Source organism: Larimichthys crocea, chromosome I, assembly GCF_000972845.2.
Source record: "Larimichthys crocea isolate SSNF chromosome I, L_crocea_2.0, whole genome shotgun sequence".
Lineage (NCBI taxonomy): Eukaryota > Metazoa > Chordata > Actinopteri > Sciaenidae > Larimichthys > Larimichthys crocea.
The window spans coordinates 35,606,893-35,629,699 of record NC_040011.1 but is presented as its reverse complement, the minus strand read 5'-3'; the positions used below and the strand labels follow the sequence as shown (position 1 = coordinate 35,629,699).

Below are 22,807 nucleotides of genomic sequence, written 5' to 3'. Positions count from 1 at the left end.
GGAGGCCCTCTCTGCATCACTGGTACCACATGACAAAAAATCCCTGTGTCTATGCACACATACACAGGCAGACAGACACAAACACACAATCACCAATATTGCCCAAGGCAGCAAAGAACTGGGACAAAATCAAGTGGAAATAAAAATAAAACTGTTGTCTATGGTGTATTAAACAGCGTACAGAGCGCACGGCGCTGCCTGTGTGATTTGAGCAGACTGTTGATGTTGTTTACAGCAGCAAACAGAAGCACCTCAGTTTGATTCACACTAGGTACCTCTGCATCGTTTCGAGTAAAATGCACAGATTTACAAAGCTGATGGTAAAAATGGTGTTTTACTAAAGAGGGAGACACACACACACACACACACACACACACACACACACATATACACACAAACCCCAGTTTGTGCTCATGCAGCTTTGTGACCCAATTCTGAGCATTTGGTGTGGAAGAGAGGCAAATGGGAGAGGGAGGGGCAACAAGCTAAGGAGGCACACACGGTACCCATGTGTCAACAGTCGTCTTGTTACATTACATATTTAAGAGCAGAGATGGGTTGGGTGGGTGAGATGGGAAAAGAAATAGTGTGTGTGTGTGTGTGTGTGTGTGTGTGTGTGTGTGTGTGATGAGGGGAAAAAAGAGGGACTCTGGGTGGGTGGGAGAGGTAGAAAAATGTTGTCCTGCTGTTCACGCCACTCTTGATCATTTATACATCACACTGCTCCGGAGTCTGTGTGTGTGTGTGCGTGTGATTTTGTACCCAAACGCCAATATTCCCGACTGAGACAAAGCTTCAGTGAGCTGTCACTTCAGCAAGACGCCCCGATTCATGTAACTTACTAATGTGTGTGTGTGTGTGTGTGAGAGAGAGAGAGAGAGAGAGAGAGAGAGAGAGAGAGAGAGAGATAAAGTGAGTGTGTGGGGGAGCACAGGGATTTGGAGTCGAGTTAGTGTCGAGTTATGCTGAGCTCTACACAGTGCAGTTTGGATCATACTGTATGCATGTAACCTAATTAGCTGCATGTGTCATAAATCATTATGTTTCATGCCTACAGTATACAGTAATAGTAGTTGTCTCTATTCTACTTATAGTGGATATTATTAAATTGGTATAGGTTCAAGCAAATGAAACATCTAGTTATCTAACTGGAGCTGATTAATCAATTAACTGATTGGCTTATTGACTGATCAAACATTCCCTGATTCAAGCTGCTTTTCTGTGTCTCATGTGAATAAAGTGATAATCTTTTGTGTTTTGCGACAGAAGAAAAGCTATTCAAGGACAATTTTCCAAACGATTAATTGAAGAAAATTCTAGTTATTCCTCAGTTGCCTCTGATGGTGTCTACTGTAGCGTGTAGTTAGTTTTGGTTTTATTCGAGCGATTCACCTCTGACATTTCTGCTGCAAACACTTTTCATTAACACTACTTTCTGTTGTCCCTTTGAGGCTCATCCAGAGAAACAGTGAATTGTGGAGGCAGAAATCTCAAAGATGGATATCTCAAAACCTGTCTGTTTTAGTTGATACCATAAAGAGTTATTTTTGTATAAACCTAGCAGGCAAGGTTTATTTATTTATTTATTTTGTCATTTTGGTGAACGTTAATTAAAAAGCAACATACATTTGAGCAAATGACACAAAAACATTTGAGTTGTTAAATTAAATGTTATTATTTGGGATGTTAAACAGACACGTTATCAGGTCATCAGTTTCATCTTATTTGAATTAAAGGAGTTTTTAGCCAATCAGGGTGAAGTATTGTGATTTTTTTGAAACCCTGTGTTGACCTCAAATTAAACTTTTAACCTAGTTTATCTATTTGCAGATCATTGGTTTGTGAGTAAAAGTAATCTGATCCTGAGCTGTAGAAATGTTTTGAAACTCAATCATGAAAAGTGATAAATGTGAACCTTTAAATGGCCTCTGTCAAAATAAATTATTGAATAAAGTGTGATATTGATTCTGAAATAACTCAGAGGAGATTCATTTATCACCTAATGCAATTATTCCGTGAGGCACATCAACAGCTGCCCTACTGAAAACATAATCAGAAACCTACGTCAGGCACGTCCAAACATGTTGAGTATGCAAATATATTCTATATTCTATATATAGCTAAACAATCCGTGGCTACTTCTGCCGTCTGGAGTCTGAATAGATGAACAGGCTACAGCCAGACACTGACTTCGCCAGCGTCCTGCTGTGTTCATCCCTGTATGATCAGCGAACATCAGCATCACCTCACATCGCCGCCTGCCACGGCCTGGGACCAGCGAGGGGTTTTATCGGGCAGAGATTTATTGGCTGCTGCAGCAAGGGAGGGGATCTATCGGAGGAGGTACAGGAGGAGTGATCAGTCAGGAAGACAGGGGTTAGACCACGTGTGTCTAACAATGCTGATATAAGAGAGGGAGAGGGGGACAAGAGTGAGATGGTGACAGACAAAATAAATGTTTTTTTCAGTCTTTTTAAGGTTTAAGGTTTTTTTTACACTTGAGTATTTCTTTGTAATTCTGTGTGTGTGGGTGACATATAACTCTGGGCTGGACAGTGAGAGGGGAGACAGCTCCTTCCATAATGACCCTTTAGAAAATGAGGGTTTCTGGGAGGCTGGGTGGTGGACACTTCCTGGACATGAGGCGTTTGTGTGTGTGGAGAAGTGGGAGTGATGTATTGTGGGAAGATAGAAGGAGCTGACGTGGAGGAGCGATGACTTGCAGGGAAAGAGAGAGGTCGGTATGAGGCTCAAATCGGAGACGGAGTGGGAAGGAAAGGCCATCAATCATTCTGGCGTCTATCGAGTGGGTCTAGGTATTGGGGCTCTGTCCCTGTGGACTGTCGGAAGGGGCATTGCATGTTAATTAAGGTTACAGAGGCCTTGACATCAGCAATCAGATCAGGGTGCCACGACCCAAACATACGCATTCACCCTCACGTCACTGATATAAATGGAGGTGATTTCTGTAAGTGTTTTCAGCATTTAAATATTAATGATAGGGGCAGCTCTTGCGTGTCTCTTCACTTCACTTCTCTCCTCTCCTTCCTCCTCTACATGCCACAGCTGTCCACATAAGGTCAGCACTGAGGGGAAATAAGAGCGAGCCAGAGGGAATAAGCAAGCAGGACATTAGTGCTGCCCACTAATGAATATGAATGAAACATCGAATCGGTGTGTGTACCTATAGTTCAGATAAATAGCAGGAAATTCACACAGACATCAGGGCTATACAAAGACATCATTAAAGGCATACATCACAGCGTCGCACACCCTCAGTCTTCAAACAGTGATGTCTTAATCCGAAAAAGTGTCACATGCCAAGGACAAGAAAACAAGCAGGAACTGCCTCCCCTGATGTTGTAAATCATCTCACTCTGCCTTTTTGTTCTTCGCTTAGTGTTTCCCTGCTCATCCTTCATCCTCCTCTCTCCTCCTCCTCCTCCTCCTCCTCTGTTTCTTATGAGAGGGAGAGAGAAAGATAGAAATGCATATGCATACAGTGAAGGCATTTATCATCTACACACATACCTTCAGCGAAATATGTCAGAATCAAAATCAGAATAAGAAACACTTTACTGATCCCTTGGGTGGAAATTAGTATCCTCATTTAAACAAATCCAGAGTGCAGCGCAGGATGCGTATGTCAAAATTTCTTAATATTCTGGCTCTGCAGAATACACACACTCACACAGAAACCAAGTGCAATATCAAACACCTACAAACAGCCACGACACACACTTTGAAAAAATCCCCGCAGCACATCCAGACTCTGTCTTTCTCAATCCCCTCTTTGCTTACTTCATCTCTTTTTCTTTCTTTCTTTCAATCATGTTTTTTTTTTCTCTTTCTTATCAGGTTCCCTCAATGTCTTGCTCATATCTGTGTGACTCTGGCTGCAAAACTGCTGCTGCTGCCAGCCTGCATCCATACACCTGACAGCCAGCCAGAGAGAGACAGAGAGAGAGAGAGAGAGAGAGAGAGAGAGAGAGAGAGAAGAGGGACAGAGAAACAAAGTGCACGGTTTGAAGTCAAACACACAGCGGGAGGCTGAGAAGTGGATGAGTGGCAAAAAAAAATAATGGGAATGCTAATTAATGAAAGGAGGTCTGGGATCTGTGTCCTCAGCACAAACAGAGCAGTTAGAAAGAGGAGAGAGACAGTAATGGATGACTGTAAGTAGAGGAATGGATGGATGAGGAGAGCTGGAGGAGTGAATGAATAAGAGATAAGGATACTCACACAGGCAGACATGCTCGCCCCGTTACGGACGACTACTTCCCTGGCTCGTTAGCTCCTACACCACGGTGACATTGCTACAGCCCCTTCGCTGTGGTACCCGAGGGTAAATCTCCTCCCGTCTGCCTTCTCTCTTTTCCTTCTTCTTCTTTTTTTTCAAATCATCTCTGGGGCTCCTTTTCCCCTTCTCCTCTCCCCCTTTTCCTTCCCCTCCCCCCTGTGTCTCCCTCTCCTCCTCCTCCTCCTCCTCCTCCTACTCTTCCCTCTGCTACACCTTTTCTCTCCCTGTCTTCTTCTGCGGTCTGCTTGCTTTGCTCGGCTCACCCGGTCCGAAGAGTCTCCTGCAAAGTCCTGCGTGTCCTGCTCAGTGCAAGAAGGGAAGCATGCTCTGCCTCTTCCTCCCTCACTGTCTCTCTCATCAGTGTGTTTATACCCTCTCAAAAAAACACAGCCACTCTTTTTTTTTCTCCTCCTGCTCTCTCCCTGTTGAGTATCTTCTCTTCTTCCTTAGTTGCAGTTATCTTTGTCTCTCCCTCTCCTGTCTCACGGAAAGGCTTACACCCCGCTAAAGTGCAACGGCGGGATAAACAAAGAGAGGCAGAAAGAAGAAGAGGCAAAGCTGTGCAGCCAATGGCACATGAGAGAGGCAGAAAGAGCGCTGGAGACAAAGAGTAGAAATAGCGCAAGACCTTCGACAGAAGAGGGAAGGAGGGAGAAGTGTGGGGGGGGGGGGGACACAGACACACCCACTCATTCACCACCATACACATACAAACAGAGTGCTCCAGATATAGACCTATGACTTCATCAATTCAAGTCCACTTGCACACACACACACACACATACATGATAACACATGTACACGCACCCACGGGTGTGCACGGTTGGACTTGCTGAGTGCTCCAGATATAGCTTCATGACTTCATCGAGGAGCTAAACCCCTTGCTCCCTCAGCCCCCCCTACCCCTCGTCCCGCTTAAGAGACAAGGGAACTCATTCATATTGAATCAAGCTGAAGGAGAGAGAGAGAGAGAGAGAGAACATCCAGGACAAGACTGTGAATCTTCCTCACATAGATGGATAGAGAAAGAGACAGGAGACAGAAAGAGAGAGAGCAAAGGGAGCTTTACTTTGAGGTAACCTCCATGCATGCATTCATTCATGCAGAGTCTTTCACTCCTTCCCTTCCTTTAGCTTACTTCTTGTTCAAATGATGTGCTCCCTGTCTTTCAGGTTTTTTTTTCCTTTCCCCCTTTATTCTTTACATAATTCAGAAGAGTGCCTTTCTCCTTCTTCCAGCTTCACTTAGATATCTAACAACCATTACCTGTCTGACTTGTAAGACACACACACACACACAGTGTTCAAGCAAGTCAGTCCGACTCAGGTCAGCATACAGTTTCTGTGTTTCTCAAGTCAGTCATACAATACACGATATTAATATAATATGTTGCTATAACAGCCGCTGCTCTGCTTTTCAAAAAAGAGTTATGGGCCTGACTGCAGAGTAGATGGTGTAATCAATGCTCTTTCCAGATCACAATTTGGTGATTTAAAAAAGAAAAAGAAGTAAAAGACGCATGATCAGAAGAAACTAACGACACAAACCAACCACCTTCTCAGTCCACTATCACGGCACTAGCCCTAGGCAGACTCATTAAGTGACCAGTTAATAAATTTCAAACAACAAAAATACAAAAAATGACTAAAAGTAAATGTAAGAGCCTGCCTACAGTATATATTAATCCAGAGAGCAATAATAATCATTGAAGTAAAACAAACTATAAGCTTTTCCACATTTCTCGTTTTGCTGCTTGAGAGAAAGCCAAACCCTCCTACGCATCAGGAAGTAAACAGATTCTATCAGTAATATAACAATCACCTGTTGCTTTCTGAGTGATCACAAGTATTCAGCTCCCGTCTACTGCACGTGTCTCTAGACGTACATTCTGCATATGCCAAGGTCAATGTCTATTCACTCAATCCACAACAAAATCAATCCAGATACACACATATGTTTGAGTGTAGAGTCCTGTATCTGTCCGAATACACAGAATGGTAATGACAGAATGCAATACACAAAGTGTGTGTGGATGTCTGCCTGGATACTCAGGCCAACAAACATTATGAACCTAGTTTGGTGCATAAGGACATTAACACAATAAAGTATTCCCAAAACTGCTGCCACAAAGTTGGAAACACACTGTTTAAATTATTATTTTAAGCTGTGGGGTTAAAGCTTTCCTAAATTAAAACTGATGGGTTTACCCAGGAGAAACAGCTCCAGACCAGAAGTACACGGAGCAGGGATGTCCTTATACTTTAGTGGACTTACTATACGCTCCCTGGATCCACAGACTTTGATCATAGTGCACCCTAGTGGCAGGATGACGTTATTCCAACCTCTGGAAAAATATTTCCCTGTCTCAGATACACACACTGTCCACCCCTCTTCAGATGCAAGTTGCTGCATATGTATATGGAAAGGGAAGCCACTGCAGCCTCAGAGCATCAAATATCTTCTAAGTCATACACACTCCCAGTCAGGGTAGAGTTATAGTACATTCAAAGTCATGAGCCTGAAATCAAACAGATGGGTGCAAACTGCAGATTTTAAAGTGCTGGTGGGAGGAGAGGATGGAGAGAGTGGAAGCTTTAATGCTGTAAGAGAGAGAGAGAGAGAGATGGAGTGAGAGAAAATAAGGACAAGAGGGAGAGCTAGCCTGGGCCCTCCCCTCTTCTTTCCACTACACGCTTTATCCATTACCGCTGAGAGAGACAGCCACTGAAAAGTTTCTTGATCCTCTGAGACGGGAGAGGGTGGAAGAGCTCTCTTTCTTTCTTTCTTTCCCCTTTTTTATCTGTCACACACACACACACAGCTAATGTTGTGTTGGCGTGGCTGTCGAGGGAAGGGAAACAGGAGAAAGACAGGATGGAGAGGAGAAGAGTGGGATGGCGCCTCCCACAGCATCCCTATGACTATGGCAGCACTAAACAGACAAAGAAAGAAAGAATAGAGATGTAGAAAGAAACAGAGGCAGGAAGACAGAAAGAGGTAACGAGAAGCCGAGTCTGGGCGAGTGAAGTAAAGCCTTTTACACAGACGCTATTTTAAACTCCATTTTCACCCAATCCCTTAACAGCTGATTACACATGTCAAGACCAGACAGCTTCTTGCACTGCAAACCTCCACCACTTCTCTCATTTGAACAGCCATTATGCGACACATCTCCAAAGTGACTCACAAAGTCTCTTAGCTCTGTAGTATTGAGAAAAACAATATATACTGCTGTGTAAGCTCATATGGGTAGATGAACACATGCAACTAGGCCTACATGTCTTGTACATATTAAATCTATGCATATATATTACATCAGCACTTATGTCTCCAGGTGTGTGTGAGCTCTGTGTAGTAGCTGAAGGCTCCTTCATGGGTTAATGGAAACCCTGAGGGGCCCATATCAATGAGGGCTTAGCTTGTCCCCACTATTAGCAGCTGTGCTAGCCTCAGCACACTGTCAGCTCAATAGTAAAAGGTTAAGACCATGGGCCATTGCCAAATGACTGAAGGTCCCATAGGTCCTTAGTCTAGAATGGAAACGTGCAGCAATGAGCATAATTATGGTGTTTTGAACGCAGTTTGTGCAAATATGCACTGAATTATAATGAGGTTGATTTCATTCTCTGATGATTAGTTAAAACTCCTGAATCAGCTTGTAACAGCGAGAATGCTCCATACGTGCGTTTTTACAGTGTGCAAGCTGTGTATTTGCATGTTCGTGTGTATGTTTGCAGCCTGATTCAGATGCTGGTGTGTTCTTGTCTGTATCTTACCCATATTCAAGAGGAAATGATACATTTTGAATAGCCAGGCATACTAGCAAGGTGACAACGACATAAAAGTGTCATATTAAAAAAAAAGGAGAAATACGTTTGATTTATACACGAACCTGTCGTGGTCTCGGCCGACCCCCCATACACGGATGCTACTGATTGGCTGAGAGTGGAGCAGGCTGCGATCGTCTGGGTCAACCAGGGTCAACATGCGATCCTGAAGCACTAAGAGCATCCCTTTCCCCTGTGAGACCACAAACCATGGGATTGCACTGTGATTCAAAAATCTACACATTTTCTATTATTATTTGTATTATTATTAACCATTACCAACGTTCTGCTCACACACATGGTTGTCTTTGGTTGAATGTATGCAACTTAGAGATGCAACATGTGATAAGGTGTTGTGTTTTGCTCACAAGCCAAAAAGTTGGGAACCTTTCTCTAACCACTCTAATATATACTGACTGTCTCTGCTGACACACTGACCTCTCCCCAGACGCCGGCTGAGTCTCGTATATCCCTCCTGCAGTAGGACAGCTGTCTGATACAGTGGTGGACAGCCACGCTGCTCCTCCCCTCACACAGGTCCTGTTCGGCCATCTCCACCCAGCCCAGAGACCGCACAGGAAATGACTGAAAATAACACACACATCTGATTTGTCAAACTTGTAAGGATTTACAGACTTCATATCCTAATATATAATCTCCAATCTCTATCCTTAAATGATGTTTTGGTTTTGATTTAAACTCAAGAGTTGATTATTTTTTAGTTTAGGCTTGTTGCTAAATAATTATAGTGAAGAAACATAAGTGGTCAGATGATTAGATGAGTTATAAACAAACCCAAAGCTTAACCATATGATCAAAAAACGCCATTTCATCTAAAATCCTTTGTTGAACAGTCAAACTATGTGTGTAAATAATTACGGCAAGACAGTTAGAACAAAGTTGAACCAACTAAAAACTATATAGATCAATGATGAAGAAATAGTAATAACATAATGTATTAATTGAATGTAATAATTTTACAGGTCATTTTCATTTAAAAACTGTCTGATCCTCTAATTACTTATTGTTTTTGCTTAGTCAGTACATTGAGTGTGTGTGTGTGTGTGTGGTATATGTAGTCTCAGGCCAGCAGTTACCATACTCTGTGCCGCCTTTCTTTCAAACTCTTTCTCTTTCTCTACCACAAAGAGGAAAACCTCGTGATAAATTCCTGAGATCAGATATGGATTCTCACACCTCTCTCCTGTGTTTTTTGGGTTCCACTGATGTATCATCATGGAGTAGCTCAAGCTTTTCTTTCACTTGAATCTGAATTAGTAAAGCACGTACAAGACTTATTTTCTGTCCTTCATGAGTTAAGTTAAATTTTCTTTTGACTAAACAAGAAAATGTACTTGGTATTTTTGGTGTTGGAACAGAAGATATGATGCCATTTTATTACACTAAGTGAGCATACAACATTTGACTAATGTTGGTTGAATAATGTCTTTTGCAGTACCACTGACCACTTCCATCCAACTCCCCAATTTTTATTCTTTGTTGTGAGTCCAGATGATATGCCTGTCTGAGAAAAGATTACTCTCTCTGTCTCTTTTCAAACCTAACCTGAGATGTTTTCCCTTTTCATTTTTTCATTTTATTCATTTACCCGCTCCTACTTTAAATGTGATCATCCCGCACATCTGCTAGTTGAGCCTCTCTATATGCTATTCTTCCAGAAACACCTACATAATTTGGCTGTAAACACGTTCAACACAGCTCAGTTCACAAAGTAACCACTGAGTGGCACTGCAACATACAGAGAGAGCAAGAGAGTGCAAGACAGAGAGAGAGTGGCCAGGATGCAGGTTCATTACGTCATTGCAAACAAACCTGATGACCTGTCTTTATAAAAAAAAAAAAACATGATTTGCTGAAAGGCTGATATTTTGTTCAACAAATAAATTCAAGCTTAATAACAACAAATATATTCTTATCAAATGTTATAAATGTTGCCAAACAGTTATAGATGGTAGTCTGTGCTTTTCAGTACATGTTGTATCTGAATATGATTTGAATTAATGCCTGGAGTCTGGAATAGTACCCACCTACAGTAAATCAGATGGTTTCTCTCTACATTAAGTGATAAAGTGATTGGAAACAAATTTGTCCTGACTGGTGTCCATGAGCAAAACAAACAACATAAAGGGACACCAATCTGTTTCATTGTCCGTGGCCACATTGTTATTTCATACACAAATATTAAGCATGTTGTTGTTATGATCTTACCATTGCCTCTGGATCGGAGAAGGTATTGTTGAGGTCCACTGTCTCCAGCTGGGCTGGGGGGCTGTAGAAAAACATCAGATGTAACATAAATGGTCAGAGTAAAGTCATATTGCACAAGCTGGTATATGAAAAAAACATGATGTCTCAGACTTTGCTAAACAAGTTGGAAAAAACAGATTTGTGATATAAATACAGATGGATAAGTCTCTTCCGTAGAGTATGTCTGTGTGTATTACTTGAGTTTAAGTGAAGCATAGCGGAGGGTAGCCCCTTCAAACGCCTTCAGACTGGGATCTGGATAAACTGGATAGTCCTTCAGCTCCTGGAGTAAAACAGACAGATATTCAGAAAAAGAGATATTAGAAATAAGTAGTGGAAGTAAGATGTTACCACCTTATTTGATCTACTTGCTTTGTAATAACTGAAGAGGATAATATTCATTTCTACTTAACATGAGAAACATTGATCTGTGTTGAATAAGCACTTTAGACTGACCTGGACAGAAATTACTGTGTGCTCATTTAAATTTAATGAATGCAGCAGGAAAGCGGAAATATATATTTAGAACACCATCAAGCTTTTAGGGGGAAATGCAGACCTAAGTCAGCCGTGCAAAGTTTTACTCTGATGAACCAAAGGTAATAAGCTGACCAGTGATAGAAGGTTTTGTAGCGACTGATGATTATGGTACCAAAGACATTAATTGTATAGAAGGAATATATCTCATCCTATCCAACATATATAACAATAAAGGATGAAATAAAGTGTTTTCATTTCGATGTTTATAGAGAGGGGCAAATTCAACAAGTCAGCATCCAGATAAATGTGACTCACGTTGGCTGCGCAGGTGGTGATATTGAGATTTGGTCCAGAAGAGGTGACATCATTGGAGGGGGTGGATGAGGAGGCGGACGAGGGGGAGGAGCCAGAGGGTGAGGGGACTGGCTCCACCGAGCTGTCAGATATCAGACTGCTGGGGCGCTGTGGAAGACAGAGGGGTAAAGATAGAGAGAGATGCAGCATGAGAGAAACGCAGGGACAGGCAGAGGATGGTGGGTACATCAATGGTCATCCAATATATAATATGTTAGACTAAGACTTTTTCAGTTCAATTGAACCTTTTTAAAGTTTTTAATAACTGTTTGATTTTGAAACAATCTGAACTCAAGGTCCACTAGCTTTTTCAGAGCTTTCAGTCATATCTCAGCATTCATCAGCCGATAGAGTTTTCATGAGACTGTTAGATGTCATGACATTAGGTTGTTTTGTCAGACTATTATTGTTAAGATTAAGACTGATATGCTTTAGATTTTAGATTCTTCAGAATAACTGCATTTTGATTTGATGACATATTCTCTTATCATTCTCTTAGACAGTGAGCTTCATGGCACAGTCACCCAAAATGCTTTTTCCAACACTCTTGAAGGAGTTCGCATATATGCTGAGCACTTGTTGCCTGCTTTTCCCTCACTTTCTGGTCCAACTCATCCCAAATCATCTCAATTGGATCAAGATCAGGTTATGTGGAGGCCTTAATTCAATGCCCTGTCACTCTTCTTCCTGGTCAAATAGCTCTTACATAGCCTGAAGGTGTGTTTTGGGTCATTGTACTGGTAGAAACATAAATTATGGTCCCACTGAGCAACAACCTGATGGGATAGTATATCACTGTAGAATGCTGCGGTAGCCGTGCTGGTTAAGTGTTCCTTGAATTTTCAATAAATCGCTAACAGTGACACCAGCAAAGCACGACCACAACATCACATCTCCTCCTCCATGCTTCACAGTGGGAACCACACACGTAGATACCATCCATTCACTTTCTCTGAATCTCACAAAGACACAGCAGTTGGAACCAAAAATCTTAACTTGGATGATCAAAGTACAGATTTCCAATACTCTTCTTCTTGTTGGTCAATGGTGGTTTCTTTGAAGCAATCTGACATGGAGGCCTGATCTGTGCAGTCTGCTTCAGATTTATGTTGAGTTGTGTCTGCTACTTGAACTCTGTGATGCATTTACTGTATGTAGGCTCTAATCTGAGCTGTTGTTAACTGGCAACTTCTTAAGCTGGTAACTATCATCTGCAGCAGAGGTATCTCTTGATCTTTCTTTCCTAAGGTGGCTCTTATGAGAGCCAGTTTAAACCATAATGATTTCTCTTTACTTAGTAGAGTTGTTTGTCATAATATGGACTATCTTCTGCAAGAGGTATGTAGAGCTTTGCAGCGCTAAGTCACACACCAACACATAGCCAACTATTTCACTGATTTTGGAGAAAGTGGATGATATTTTATAGAGAAAATGTTTTCTAGTTTTCCCTCTGATGTCCTCCGACTGCTCCACCTCATCTCTGTGATTTACAGTTTCCTGATGGACAGTTAAGTAAAGGACTGTGAACTATAACTGCTGTTAGTTAATGCTGGCACAGCTTGTTAGGCGAGCTGCCCAGACTGTGAGCTCAGAGCACTGAGAGGTGTTAGTGTTTGTACCACAGGTGTTTTGGACCACCAGGAAGAGGAGGTTTTCAGGCCATGGGAGAAAGCTGACAGGCAGCGGAGCTGGTGTTGTGCCAGAACTGGAGTTGGACAAGCAGACAATGTAACTGGGCTCTCTGGATATAATGACTGAGGCGAAAAGACAAAAGAGGTTTTTGCTGGAGGAAGCTAAGAAGAGAAAACAGGGAGTAGGCAGCTGAACAAGAGTAAATCTGGGACAGACTTTAAGTTAATGATGAAAGCTTTGTGAAATAATAGATTGAAAGACAGACACCGAGCTGGGCTTCTTGCCGTTGGGCTAGTAAGTAACATTAGCTGGCTGCTGTCTTGTGTTGTTACATCTGCTTGATGTTTGGCTGTTATCTGTTTTTTTCATTATAAGTATGCTTGATGTTTGGCTGTTATCTGTTTTTTTCATTATAAGTAATATAAGCATAACAAACACACATTTACAACAGTGAAACTGTACTCTGAAACTGGAGGTGCTAAATCTCTAAATGTTGCTTTAATTGAAAACCTTTCTAGGCGACTACCTCATGAAACTGATTAAGAAAATACCAAGAGTGTGCATTAAAACATAAAACATACTTTGATTTGTTTTCTTGTTTACCACATAATTCCATGTGTGTTCCTTTATAGTTTAGATATCTTCAGTGTTAATCTACATTGTAGAAAGTAACAAAAATAAAGACAAACCATTGAGAATGAGATGATCTGTCCAAAAACGTGTGCTTCCTCACAGAATGGTGTGTGAGGATGTGTAGCTAAATCTAAATTAAACATATATAAATAATAGACTTCTGTCTGATGAAAAACAGATGTTCACCATTTCTTAAAGCATCTTTATATAAATTCTTTTATCTAAACCGTTTGTTTGCTCTATCATCTATAGTACTATTATCATTGGTATTCAGCAGAATAAAATAATAAAAATAAGAAGAAATTATTATGCTGACATGAACAACCTTCAACTTAAATGAAAAACACTACTGCTCCTGTACCAATCTGGGTATGTAGCTTTTTTTTAAAGTTTAGTTAAATTAAAATACATTTTTATTTAAATGAATGTGTCAAACATTAATTTAAATAAAAATACATTTTAATTTAATGTGTGTTCAGTTTTCGGGTCCTCTCACCTCGTTGGGTGGCCTGAGGGCGTCCTGCGTTTCCTGTTGTGGGTCATGCTCCCTGTCTGGCTCAATGGGTGAGGTGTGTTGGTTGCCAGAGGCAACAGGTCGGTCGTATTGTGTGGTGCCGGTAGGGACATGCCAGAAATAAACCTCAGATGAGTCTGAGATCTCCCGCCAGCCTGGGGGCAGGTCCCCATCACCCCATACATCTGCTGATGGATGACAGTGATACACAAACACATATTGCAAATATGAGTGTATCACACACACACATACATATGCATGCTTGCACACAGACGGGCTCTGCAAGGACGCATATGATCATGATACATACAAAAGGTTATGCACGCAGACACACACACATATGACGGATGGACATGGTAAATTTCAGAGACGGTCAGCTTGTCCCTACTTAGTTTCCGTTGTCATAGCAACTCCGGGGCTCATCCCCTGTAGCAAGACCCATAGGGCATCTTTCTCCTTCCTCTTTCATCTGGTTTTCTTTTTCCCTGTCTGCTTTCTTATATTTTTCTCCATCTCACTTATGTTGTCTAACTCCTGCTAGACATATATACATCCTAGACAATCATGGCTTACTTAATCTAGCTCAGATTTTTTCTCTTTCTGTTTTTTCATTCCTATTTCACACCCTGCTATCTGCAGTATCATACTCTTCTGTCCATTCTAATCACTCTCTGCACCATAAGGTGGCTCACAGGGGCCTTAAACGTTTCAGCAGTATTGCTGAAGAGACTTGCTTGCTTAAGAGGCTTTTAGTAAATTTCCAGATCAGACAGTCCGTAGGAAGTAGGAGGGAGAGAGAGAGCGGATGAGTGAACAGAGGGTGCATGATTAAAGGCTGACACAGATATGCAAATTGTTTAAAAAAAAAAGAAAAAGGAAGATCAGATGAAAAGACCAACACACACATATCGAACCTGTTTCCCGTGGAGTCTGAGGAGATGGTGTCTCCTGGGACAGGGTGGTCCAGCTGGAGTCTTCATCCTCTGATGGAGTGTCAGGAGTCAGATCCATTCTTAAGCCCACTTTCGGGAGTCCAGTTTCTGGTTCAGGATCTGGAAGGGCAGGGGGTGCCCGGCTCCTGGTAGGAGTGTTCCTCTCTGCAGCCCGGGCCTGTTTAGGGGAAGAAGGTGGGTACTGTTGCAGGAACTGGTTCTCATTGTTGGGATGCAGCTCCACCTTGATCACACGGGGCTGGGAGCTCCGAGGGGGCTTTGCAGGACTGCGTGGACTAGCCTGAACCTGGGCACATAGCTCCTCTCTGACCTGAGCTGGAACTTGGTTCTGGTTGTCTGGAACCCACTCTGGGCTGTTGCTGGAAGAGGAGGAGGTGGAGGAAAGAGGGGCTTCCACCACCACTGGGAGCAGGGGCTGTCTTGGTGGTGGTGTGGGGTCATCTTCCTCCTCTTCCTCCACCACTGGCTCTACCACCTCTTCCTCTTCCTCCTCCTGGCAGGTCTGCTTACTGCTGGGCTTTTCCTCCTTCTGGCTCTCCCTCTCTTTGGCAGGGCTGGCCTGCTCCTTTTCTGGGGAAAGCTGTTGCTTCTTCTCCCCCTTGTCCTCTTTGTTTCCCCAACTAGAGTCCAGATCCCAGCCCTTCTCATGGTACTCCAAGAAGCTCTTGGTCCTCCTTCGGAATGGAGGCAGCTGTGAGTTGTCTTTTCCTATTTCTATCCAATCAGAACTTGGGTTATTGATGAAATCATTGTGAATTTTGTCCTCTGTATTGGCCCTGCTTAGTTTCAGCTGCTGGCTCTCAGCTCGTCTCTGCATGTTGGCCCCATTCTTGGCTAATTTTGGGTTGGTTGTGTTAGACAACGAGGAGGAGGAAGAGGAGGAGTAAAGGGCAGAACTGGAGGAGGACTTGGTGGGGAGACCCCTTCCTCTCGTTACAGGTTGGTTTTTAGAGGAAGCCAAGTTGTCGCTTATCCCCATGGCGCTCCGTACACTGGTCATTGCATACCTCTGACGGCTCTTTGGCAAGGTGGCTGAACTTCCGGTTTCCATAGACTCCCTAATGACATCTCGCCCAAGCAGCTGATTGTATGATGAGCGAAGGCCGAGGGAGGTGGGAGGTGTGGCAGAGGAGCCACCTCGATTGGTCAGACCCACATTAGACGGGGAGGAGCCAGAGCGGGAGAGAGGAGGAGTTTGTACTGACATCATGGCTGACAGGAAATACACTGCTGTGATAAAGCTGGTAAGAGAAGAGATGCAGAGTCAGAAGTCATATAACTGCATGACCTGATAAGCCGCACGATATAGCCCAACTGATGCTGGATTTTAAGGCGAATACCAATGTTCTTACTTTTACACATAACAGTAAACATGCAAAATATTTCATAAGGATCACTTAAGATGGATTCATGGTTGATAAAAGAAGTTCTTACTTATCTTCTTACCTTACTGATCATAATTTGGTTAAGTTTTGATTTATAGTTCAGCATCAGATTTCACTTGTTAATAACACAGGTCAAGGCAGATCATAATATATTCCCAATATATTCATTTCCTCACACAAAGAGACAGTGGGCTCCAACGTATTTAGATTTAGCTACAATTTCTGTGTCGTCCACAGTTGTTGACTGTCTAGGCTGCACGCCAGCTGAGTAATTGATTCCCAACCATAAATACCATAAATCATCCTAAATATGTTTTAGGTTTTTGGCATTTCTGTACTATAGTAGAAGTATCTGTAGCTACTGATGCAGCGTATCTGTGATGAGCTAATACCAGCCAATTTATCAGCCAGGCCAATGTCAGGGTCACCTGTCACTAAGTCATTTTTAATGAGGTGAACTTCAGGGACACGTAAAGATCTGAACTTAAATGACGCTCAAATAAATTTGGATTTAATTAAATAAATAAAGTAAACAACAATACATTTCCCCCTCATCATAACGATGATCATATATAACTACAAAGCTGCAAAGTATGTGCTGACTGAAATTAAGTCTGCACAGTTCTGATGATTTATAGATTTCAACATGAGCTGACATATCATGTTCAGAGCCCCAATGCTAAGATTACGTTGACGAAGAATAAAAGATATATTTCTGAAGAGCCAGAGTGGTCTTCACTTTCTATTTCAACCTTGTCCCTTTCAGTCAGTCAGAGTACAATAACACTGATTCTTGTGGTTGCTTCTTTTATGCTTGGTTGGCTAATGGTTGGTCACTGGGTCAATATATTTTTAAAAGCTTTTCTACATATAGTATATTATGTACGTTACTAAACTACTATACTAGATAATATTATAGTAATGTTTTTTAAGGGCATTTCTAGCTCAAGTACTCTTTGGGTGTCTCTCTGGGTTTCTCACATCATCACGGTGAGATGCTCAGTACTATGATGTTACAGTTAAACATAAAGCCAAAAAAACATCTCACTCTTTGCTCTCTCCAGCTGCAGTACAGCCAATCTCAGGGTTTTTATTGATATACTTGAGTGCAGATTATTTTCTAGCCTCACAAGGTTATTACACATAAGGTGTCATTGATATAGTGTTAGGGTTAAAAAAAAAACCCTGTATCAAAGTCCTGAAGCTGAATTGCATTTGCATGATACTGGGAGTGAGTCAGATCCTCAATGTATTCATCCAGGACTAACACTCAAAGGCAAGGCTGAGCAATAATCCAGTCTGTGGGGAGGAGAAGTGGCAGCCAGATCCTGCAAACTAGCTAGCCGTGTCTCTTTTATCTCTGGGTGGATCAGCCCTGTGATGCTGAATACAGACAGATGGACAGCAACAAAGACAGTGGCAGAGGATCGTTATGATCTTATGACACTGCACATGTACGGGTTGCATCACTGTCCCTTCTGTTTTTGGATGATTTCATTTGACGACAACCTTGTGGAAAAGGTAAACAGTTAAACACAGGGAAAAACATGCCCAGGCACGCAAGCATAATGTATAAACATCCTGTCACAGAATCATCAACACACACACACACACACACGCACACACACACAAACACACACACACACCTCAAACAATGCTGCAGTCATCATCAGTGCCTTTTCTCGGAAATATGGAAAATACAAACACAGCAGATTTTAAATCACGATTAGATCTTGGGAAAAGACAGAGGCAGGATTTTGGAGAGAGCAGAATCCCTGGGCAATGCGTTTTGTTCATGCGGGGCCCCTATCGGCTCCCCGCTCCCTGGGTGGCTGTCTTGTTGTCCCTCTGTCACTGAGCCAGACAACCACAACAACCTGTTTATGCTGAATCTGCGCTCACGCTCCAGGCCTGTGACACAAACACGCTGTCAACAGGTACGAACTACCTGCACTGAACCCTGCGCTCTCATTAGAATACCAGTTATCCTCAATCAGCAGCATTTATCTCGATTGTCATTACAATACCTTATAGCCCCTTGTTTCCTCCTTTAGCAAATAGACTATATTGCTGTCTGAGTTTTGGGACCTTTCAAATTAAGATGATGTCCAAAATGCACTGAAAGCAAGAGAGAAGGCTCAAAGATTACAGAGATACAAGCTTTCCACGAGACGGCTACAAAATGTGCCTTGAGCCACTGAAGCTGAAAATCACAGCAAATATGTTGCATGACTCAGAGCACGAATTACACATCCTAACACAAAACCTCAAAAGCTCACAAAGAGACCCCATTGTCCCTTTCTTCAATTTTTGATTTTTTTTTTTCATAACGTCCGAGTTGCAGACAAACTGGATCATCTGGACAGAGATAGCAGCCTTTACTCCCGTCGGTTAAACAAAGTGGGGCGAGGAGAGGACGCAAGGGGAGCGGGGAGAAGAAAAGGATGGTTATTAGAGGGTGAAAGCGATGAGAATGACACAGCAGTTTGCAGGACAGTGGGGCACAGTCTACACACAAAGGTAGTTTAAACTGTTGCCCTCAATACATCTGTTGTGTTCTCCAACAGCAGAGGTCATTGATGAGATGCACGAGATTTCAGCAGCTGTGTCACAAGACAGCAGCAACCTACATACTAGTAAAACAATGATGTCTCGTTGAAAGCATCCTTTTTTGCTTCCTTGTGTGTGCTCAGTTGTTGCTTGCATTACAGTAAAATCACAGAGAAAACAAGCAGGTATTATACAAGTCATGTCCTCTCCTACAGATTTACTTGCACGACGATAAAAGATGAAAAAATAAAACTTGTTGACAGACTAATATCAATATGCATATCATGTTCCCTCTCTATTTTTGGAGCAAGGTGTCAAAACAAGGATCCTTATCTGCTCTAGCTGTTTATACTGCCTGCTCACCTTGTATAGAAATTGACATACAATAGTGTTTTCACCTGAAGGTCACCCAAAAAAAGAAATGACTTCATAATAATAATAATGTGCTTTGGAGATTCATCATCACATTGTTTCTTCTACATATTGACACAGATCTTGGCCTTGTCAGAGGAAACCATCCTTTATCAACTTAAGTCCCTGTAATGGCAGGCCTCTTTCCTCAACTCTGAACTGCACCCACTGCTTCAGAAATGAAATGCAACAGATGAAAGCACGAGCTGGGCAGAAAATGAACTTGAAAAAGTCGATGATGTCATGGGTGGAGTATCTAGCCGCTCGTCTCTTGCTGCCACCTTAATAAACTCCCTGTCTTATACATCTGAAAACAGCGTTAGATTGTCTTTAAACCCACCACAGCGCCGAGGATGTAAAGGTGGAGTTGCCAATATTGCGGAAGCAAAGCTGTCGATATGTGAGACGCAGTAAATCTTCAGCATCCTGTCCCTCTCTCCAGCCCCATCACTACCACCACCAGCACCACCGCCGCACTGGGAGGGGAGCGCATCCCATCGAGAGCATCTATTTACATCCACTCACCGCTCTTCGGTCAGCCTCCAGGCTTTTTGCGCCTCCACTCCCACGACGACACACAGTATAGTAAGCCGGGCCGAGGTCGACAGCCGCTTTTAAGTGCCAGTCCACCCCGTAGCTGCAGCCGGCCGCCCGTATTGGATCACATCACATCTGCCCTCCCAGCCCGGATCGGTGCTCGCTGGTGGCCAACCTGCGATTTCTCTCTGCGCCAGAGGATCCCGGAGCAGCGCGGCGCTGTGGAGCTCCCTCAGCCAGCCGGCCAATCAGAGACCAGGACGCAGGACGCTCGGCGCACAGAGACGCAAATCATAATAAATCTACCGGTGTTATTTTGCAACTCCGGTAATGAAATCACACATCATCGGAGTCTTACGTCATGCACTAGTCTGAGGAAATATGAATGGTTTATTGTGAAGTGTCCCTGAGACACACTTTTATTTCTCTTTAGATAAATAATGCATGAATTGACTCAAAGTGGTCCTAAAACTAATGATGTTACCATCTGTAGTTATCTCCCTACAGAGAGAATATAAACTAGTACTGATTCATTAAAATGAGAGTGAATACTGACAGATTACAACTCTCTGCTCCCTGAAATACAGTTTTTATGCTTATTAGTGAATTTAATTACAAAGTAACCAGACAGCCTTAAAACAGCTTTTTATGATTTTTGAATTTTTTTATTATTTCACTTGTGCGTATAACAGAAAACAGCAACCTCACAGTGCATCATAATCCACTTTGGCATGTGTATAGTTTAGAGGTTGAGCTATGACAAAACATGTAGTGCTTTCCCTTCCCTATATCTTCTAAAGCTGCTCTTTTACAACAATGAAACATTTGACTTACTTAGGACCGGTAATATTGAAGGTAGATATGACATTAATATAAAGCACTTTACTTAAAAGAACGTATTTTTTTATGCCATTAATCCTTCGTTAGCAGGGAGAGAAACAACACACCTGATATTCTCACCTCATCTAAAGGCACCTAGAAAACATTTTCTTAGGAAGAGGAGAACTTAGAACATAGAAAACACTGTACAAATACTAGAAAAGCTTATATCCCGTTCAACACATAATATTGTTGTATCTTGTATCCAACAACTCTTTCAGACTTCTAAAAAAATCACCAAGTATAAAATATTTTCACTCTAATCCAGACTTCACAATATTTACACAATCTGACTTTTCTCTGTGAAAAACCTTCGCACTATGAAATACATTCCTCAATTTGGCCTGTGCCAGCTCAGGGTAACTCATCCTATCCCTACAGTCCACTGGCAGGTTCCTCCCTCAGTATTGCAAGGATGGAGGTGAAGAGGAGTGGAGGACAGCGCCGGGGACACACACAAACTCCCGGTACTCCAGGAGTGAGGCAGGAGGGAAAGGGTGACAGGGAGATTGGTGGAGGGAGGGATGCCAGTGACCAGAGAGGACAGGCAATGATCGGCTACAGAGAAACATGGAGCTGAACGGATGGAGCGTAACATCACATCTTCCGCTGAAGAGGAGAGGGAGACATGAGATACGGTTATGATTATCACATGCGGTGCCATCGCTAGCAAATGCACAAAATCAGTGACTGATACAGATGTGGGCTTACCCTTCAGCATGTCATTAGGGGGTGTCAGTAAGCTCCTAGCCTGCTTGTTGCCTGATTTAGCAGCTCGCTTGTAGAATTCAATCGCTGTCCTCAGATTCTGCTGCACCCCAAAGCCACTCTCAAAACACTGACCCAGGAACAGCATGGCGGTGTAGTCCTGCACATAGGAATGAAAATAAACATTTGTTTGGCTTTTTAAATCATCAAGAACAATCTTCTATATGTACATAACCTTGACACCAGGGACATAAATAGAGGACTGTACCTCTCAAGTGATTCCTAGTGAGAGTAAGTGATACAACTGCAGGAAAAGGTTGCAAAAATGTGTAACTAGGGATGTTTTAGAAATGAGCTGTGAATATCAAAAAGCAGGAGACGGATGGTGGGGATACTGTTTCCTAATGCAGAATGACTGAGATGGTATTCTGGGAGGGGAGGTGAAACCTGAGCTATAAAGCCATAGATTAAACTCCAGAAGCATCTAGAAGGGCACTCACGCCACTCTCTGCTGCCATCTTCAGGTAGTGGACAGACTTGCTCCCGTCTCTCACCGGCTCTTGAGAGTAGACTGAAGCCAGACAGACCTGCGCCTGAAGAGGGGGAGAAAGGGTGAGTCGGGTCACTTCTGTAACAATACTCCAGTGTCAACTGATACAAACAGCCACGGTAACTCAGCACTGCAAACAGCAATAAGAATTGTTTATTACAGCAATGTTTTTCAAAGTGGGGTTCTGCCAGGAGAGGCCAGGGGGGGTGTCAGCAAATATGAAGAAAGATGAGAGAAAATGCTACAAAATATAATCCATATTATTCTAATATATTATTTTTTATTAATATATAACATCAACATTTTATTTGCTATGTCTTTCTAACTGCCACCAGTCAAAACATCATTTATCAAACACAATGTTGCTGAAAGCAAATACTTTGCTCGTCAATAAATTCTTCAGTCGTTTGTCAAAAGCAAATACTTTGCTCGTCAATAAATTCTTCAGTCGTTTGTCAAGCAAAAATGCCAAAAGTTCTTTATTTTCTGATTTTCTTCCTATAATGTGACACTTAATTAGTAAGTAACTAGTTGGTTCAGACTAAACAAGATATTTTATGTTCTCACCTTTTACTTTAGGAACTTGTGATGGGCCTTTTCCCTGATTTTCAGACATTAATGAATTAACAGAAAACCATTGTGAATGCAGCCCTGGAAAGCAGGTCCCAGGACTTGTTGTCTATTTAGTGTCAACATGAATTTTTAGATTAGATTAGATTCAACTTTATTGTCATTACGCATGTATAAATAAAGGGCAACGAAATGCAGTTTAGCATCAAATCAGAAGTGCAAAATCGAAGTGCAATATATACAGTTAATGCAGTAT

The 22,807-nt window shown here is 42.3% G+C and overlaps 2 protein-coding genes across 4 annotated transcripts in view; both read right to left on the bottom strand.

Annotated features, from left to right (window-relative positions):
• The window catches only part of apbb2a (amyloid beta (A4) precursor protein-binding, family B, member 2a), a 37,439-nt gene extending 17,374 nt beyond the window's left edge, over window positions 1-20,065 (bottom strand). Inside the window, exons 1-8 of one of the 3 annotated variants that reach the window (XM_027280958.1) lie at window positions 19,833-20,065; window positions 14,923-16,202; window positions 13,991-14,196; window positions 11,191-11,337; window positions 10,593-10,678; window positions 10,357-10,417; window positions 8,566-8,712; window positions 8,193-8,320 (exon numbers count right to left, since the gene is read on the bottom strand). In XM_027280958.1, the coding sequence (XP_027136759.1) occupies window positions 8,193-8,320; window positions 8,566-8,712; window positions 10,357-10,417; window positions 10,593-10,678; window positions 11,191-11,337; window positions 13,991-14,196; window positions 14,923-16,171 (2,024 nt within the window). In that variant the 5' untranslated portion in view covers window positions 16,172-16,202; window positions 19,833-20,065. The remainder of the gene's footprint in view (window positions 1-8,192; window positions 8,321-8,565; window positions 8,713-10,356; window positions 10,418-10,592; window positions 10,679-11,190; window positions 11,338-13,990; window positions 14,197-14,922; window positions 16,203-19,832) is intronic. The other 2 variants (XM_027280952.1, XM_027280949.1) reach the window with 2 other exon arrangements.
• A 422-nt stretch (window positions 20,066-20,487) lies between these two features.
• Window positions 20,488-22,807, bottom strand: part of dele1 (DAP3 binding cell death enhancer 1) — a 14,853-nt gene continuing 12,533 nt past the window's right edge. Inside the window, exons 10-12 of the mRNA XM_010741331.3 lie at window positions 21,932-22,024; window positions 21,435-21,591; window positions 20,488-21,332 (exon numbers count right to left, since the gene is read on the bottom strand). Of these exons, the coding sequence (XP_010739633.3) occupies window positions 21,088-21,332; window positions 21,435-21,591; window positions 21,932-22,024 (495 nt within the window). The 3' untranslated portion in view covers window positions 20,488-21,087. The remainder of the gene's footprint in view (window positions 21,333-21,434; window positions 21,592-21,931; window positions 22,025-22,807) is intronic.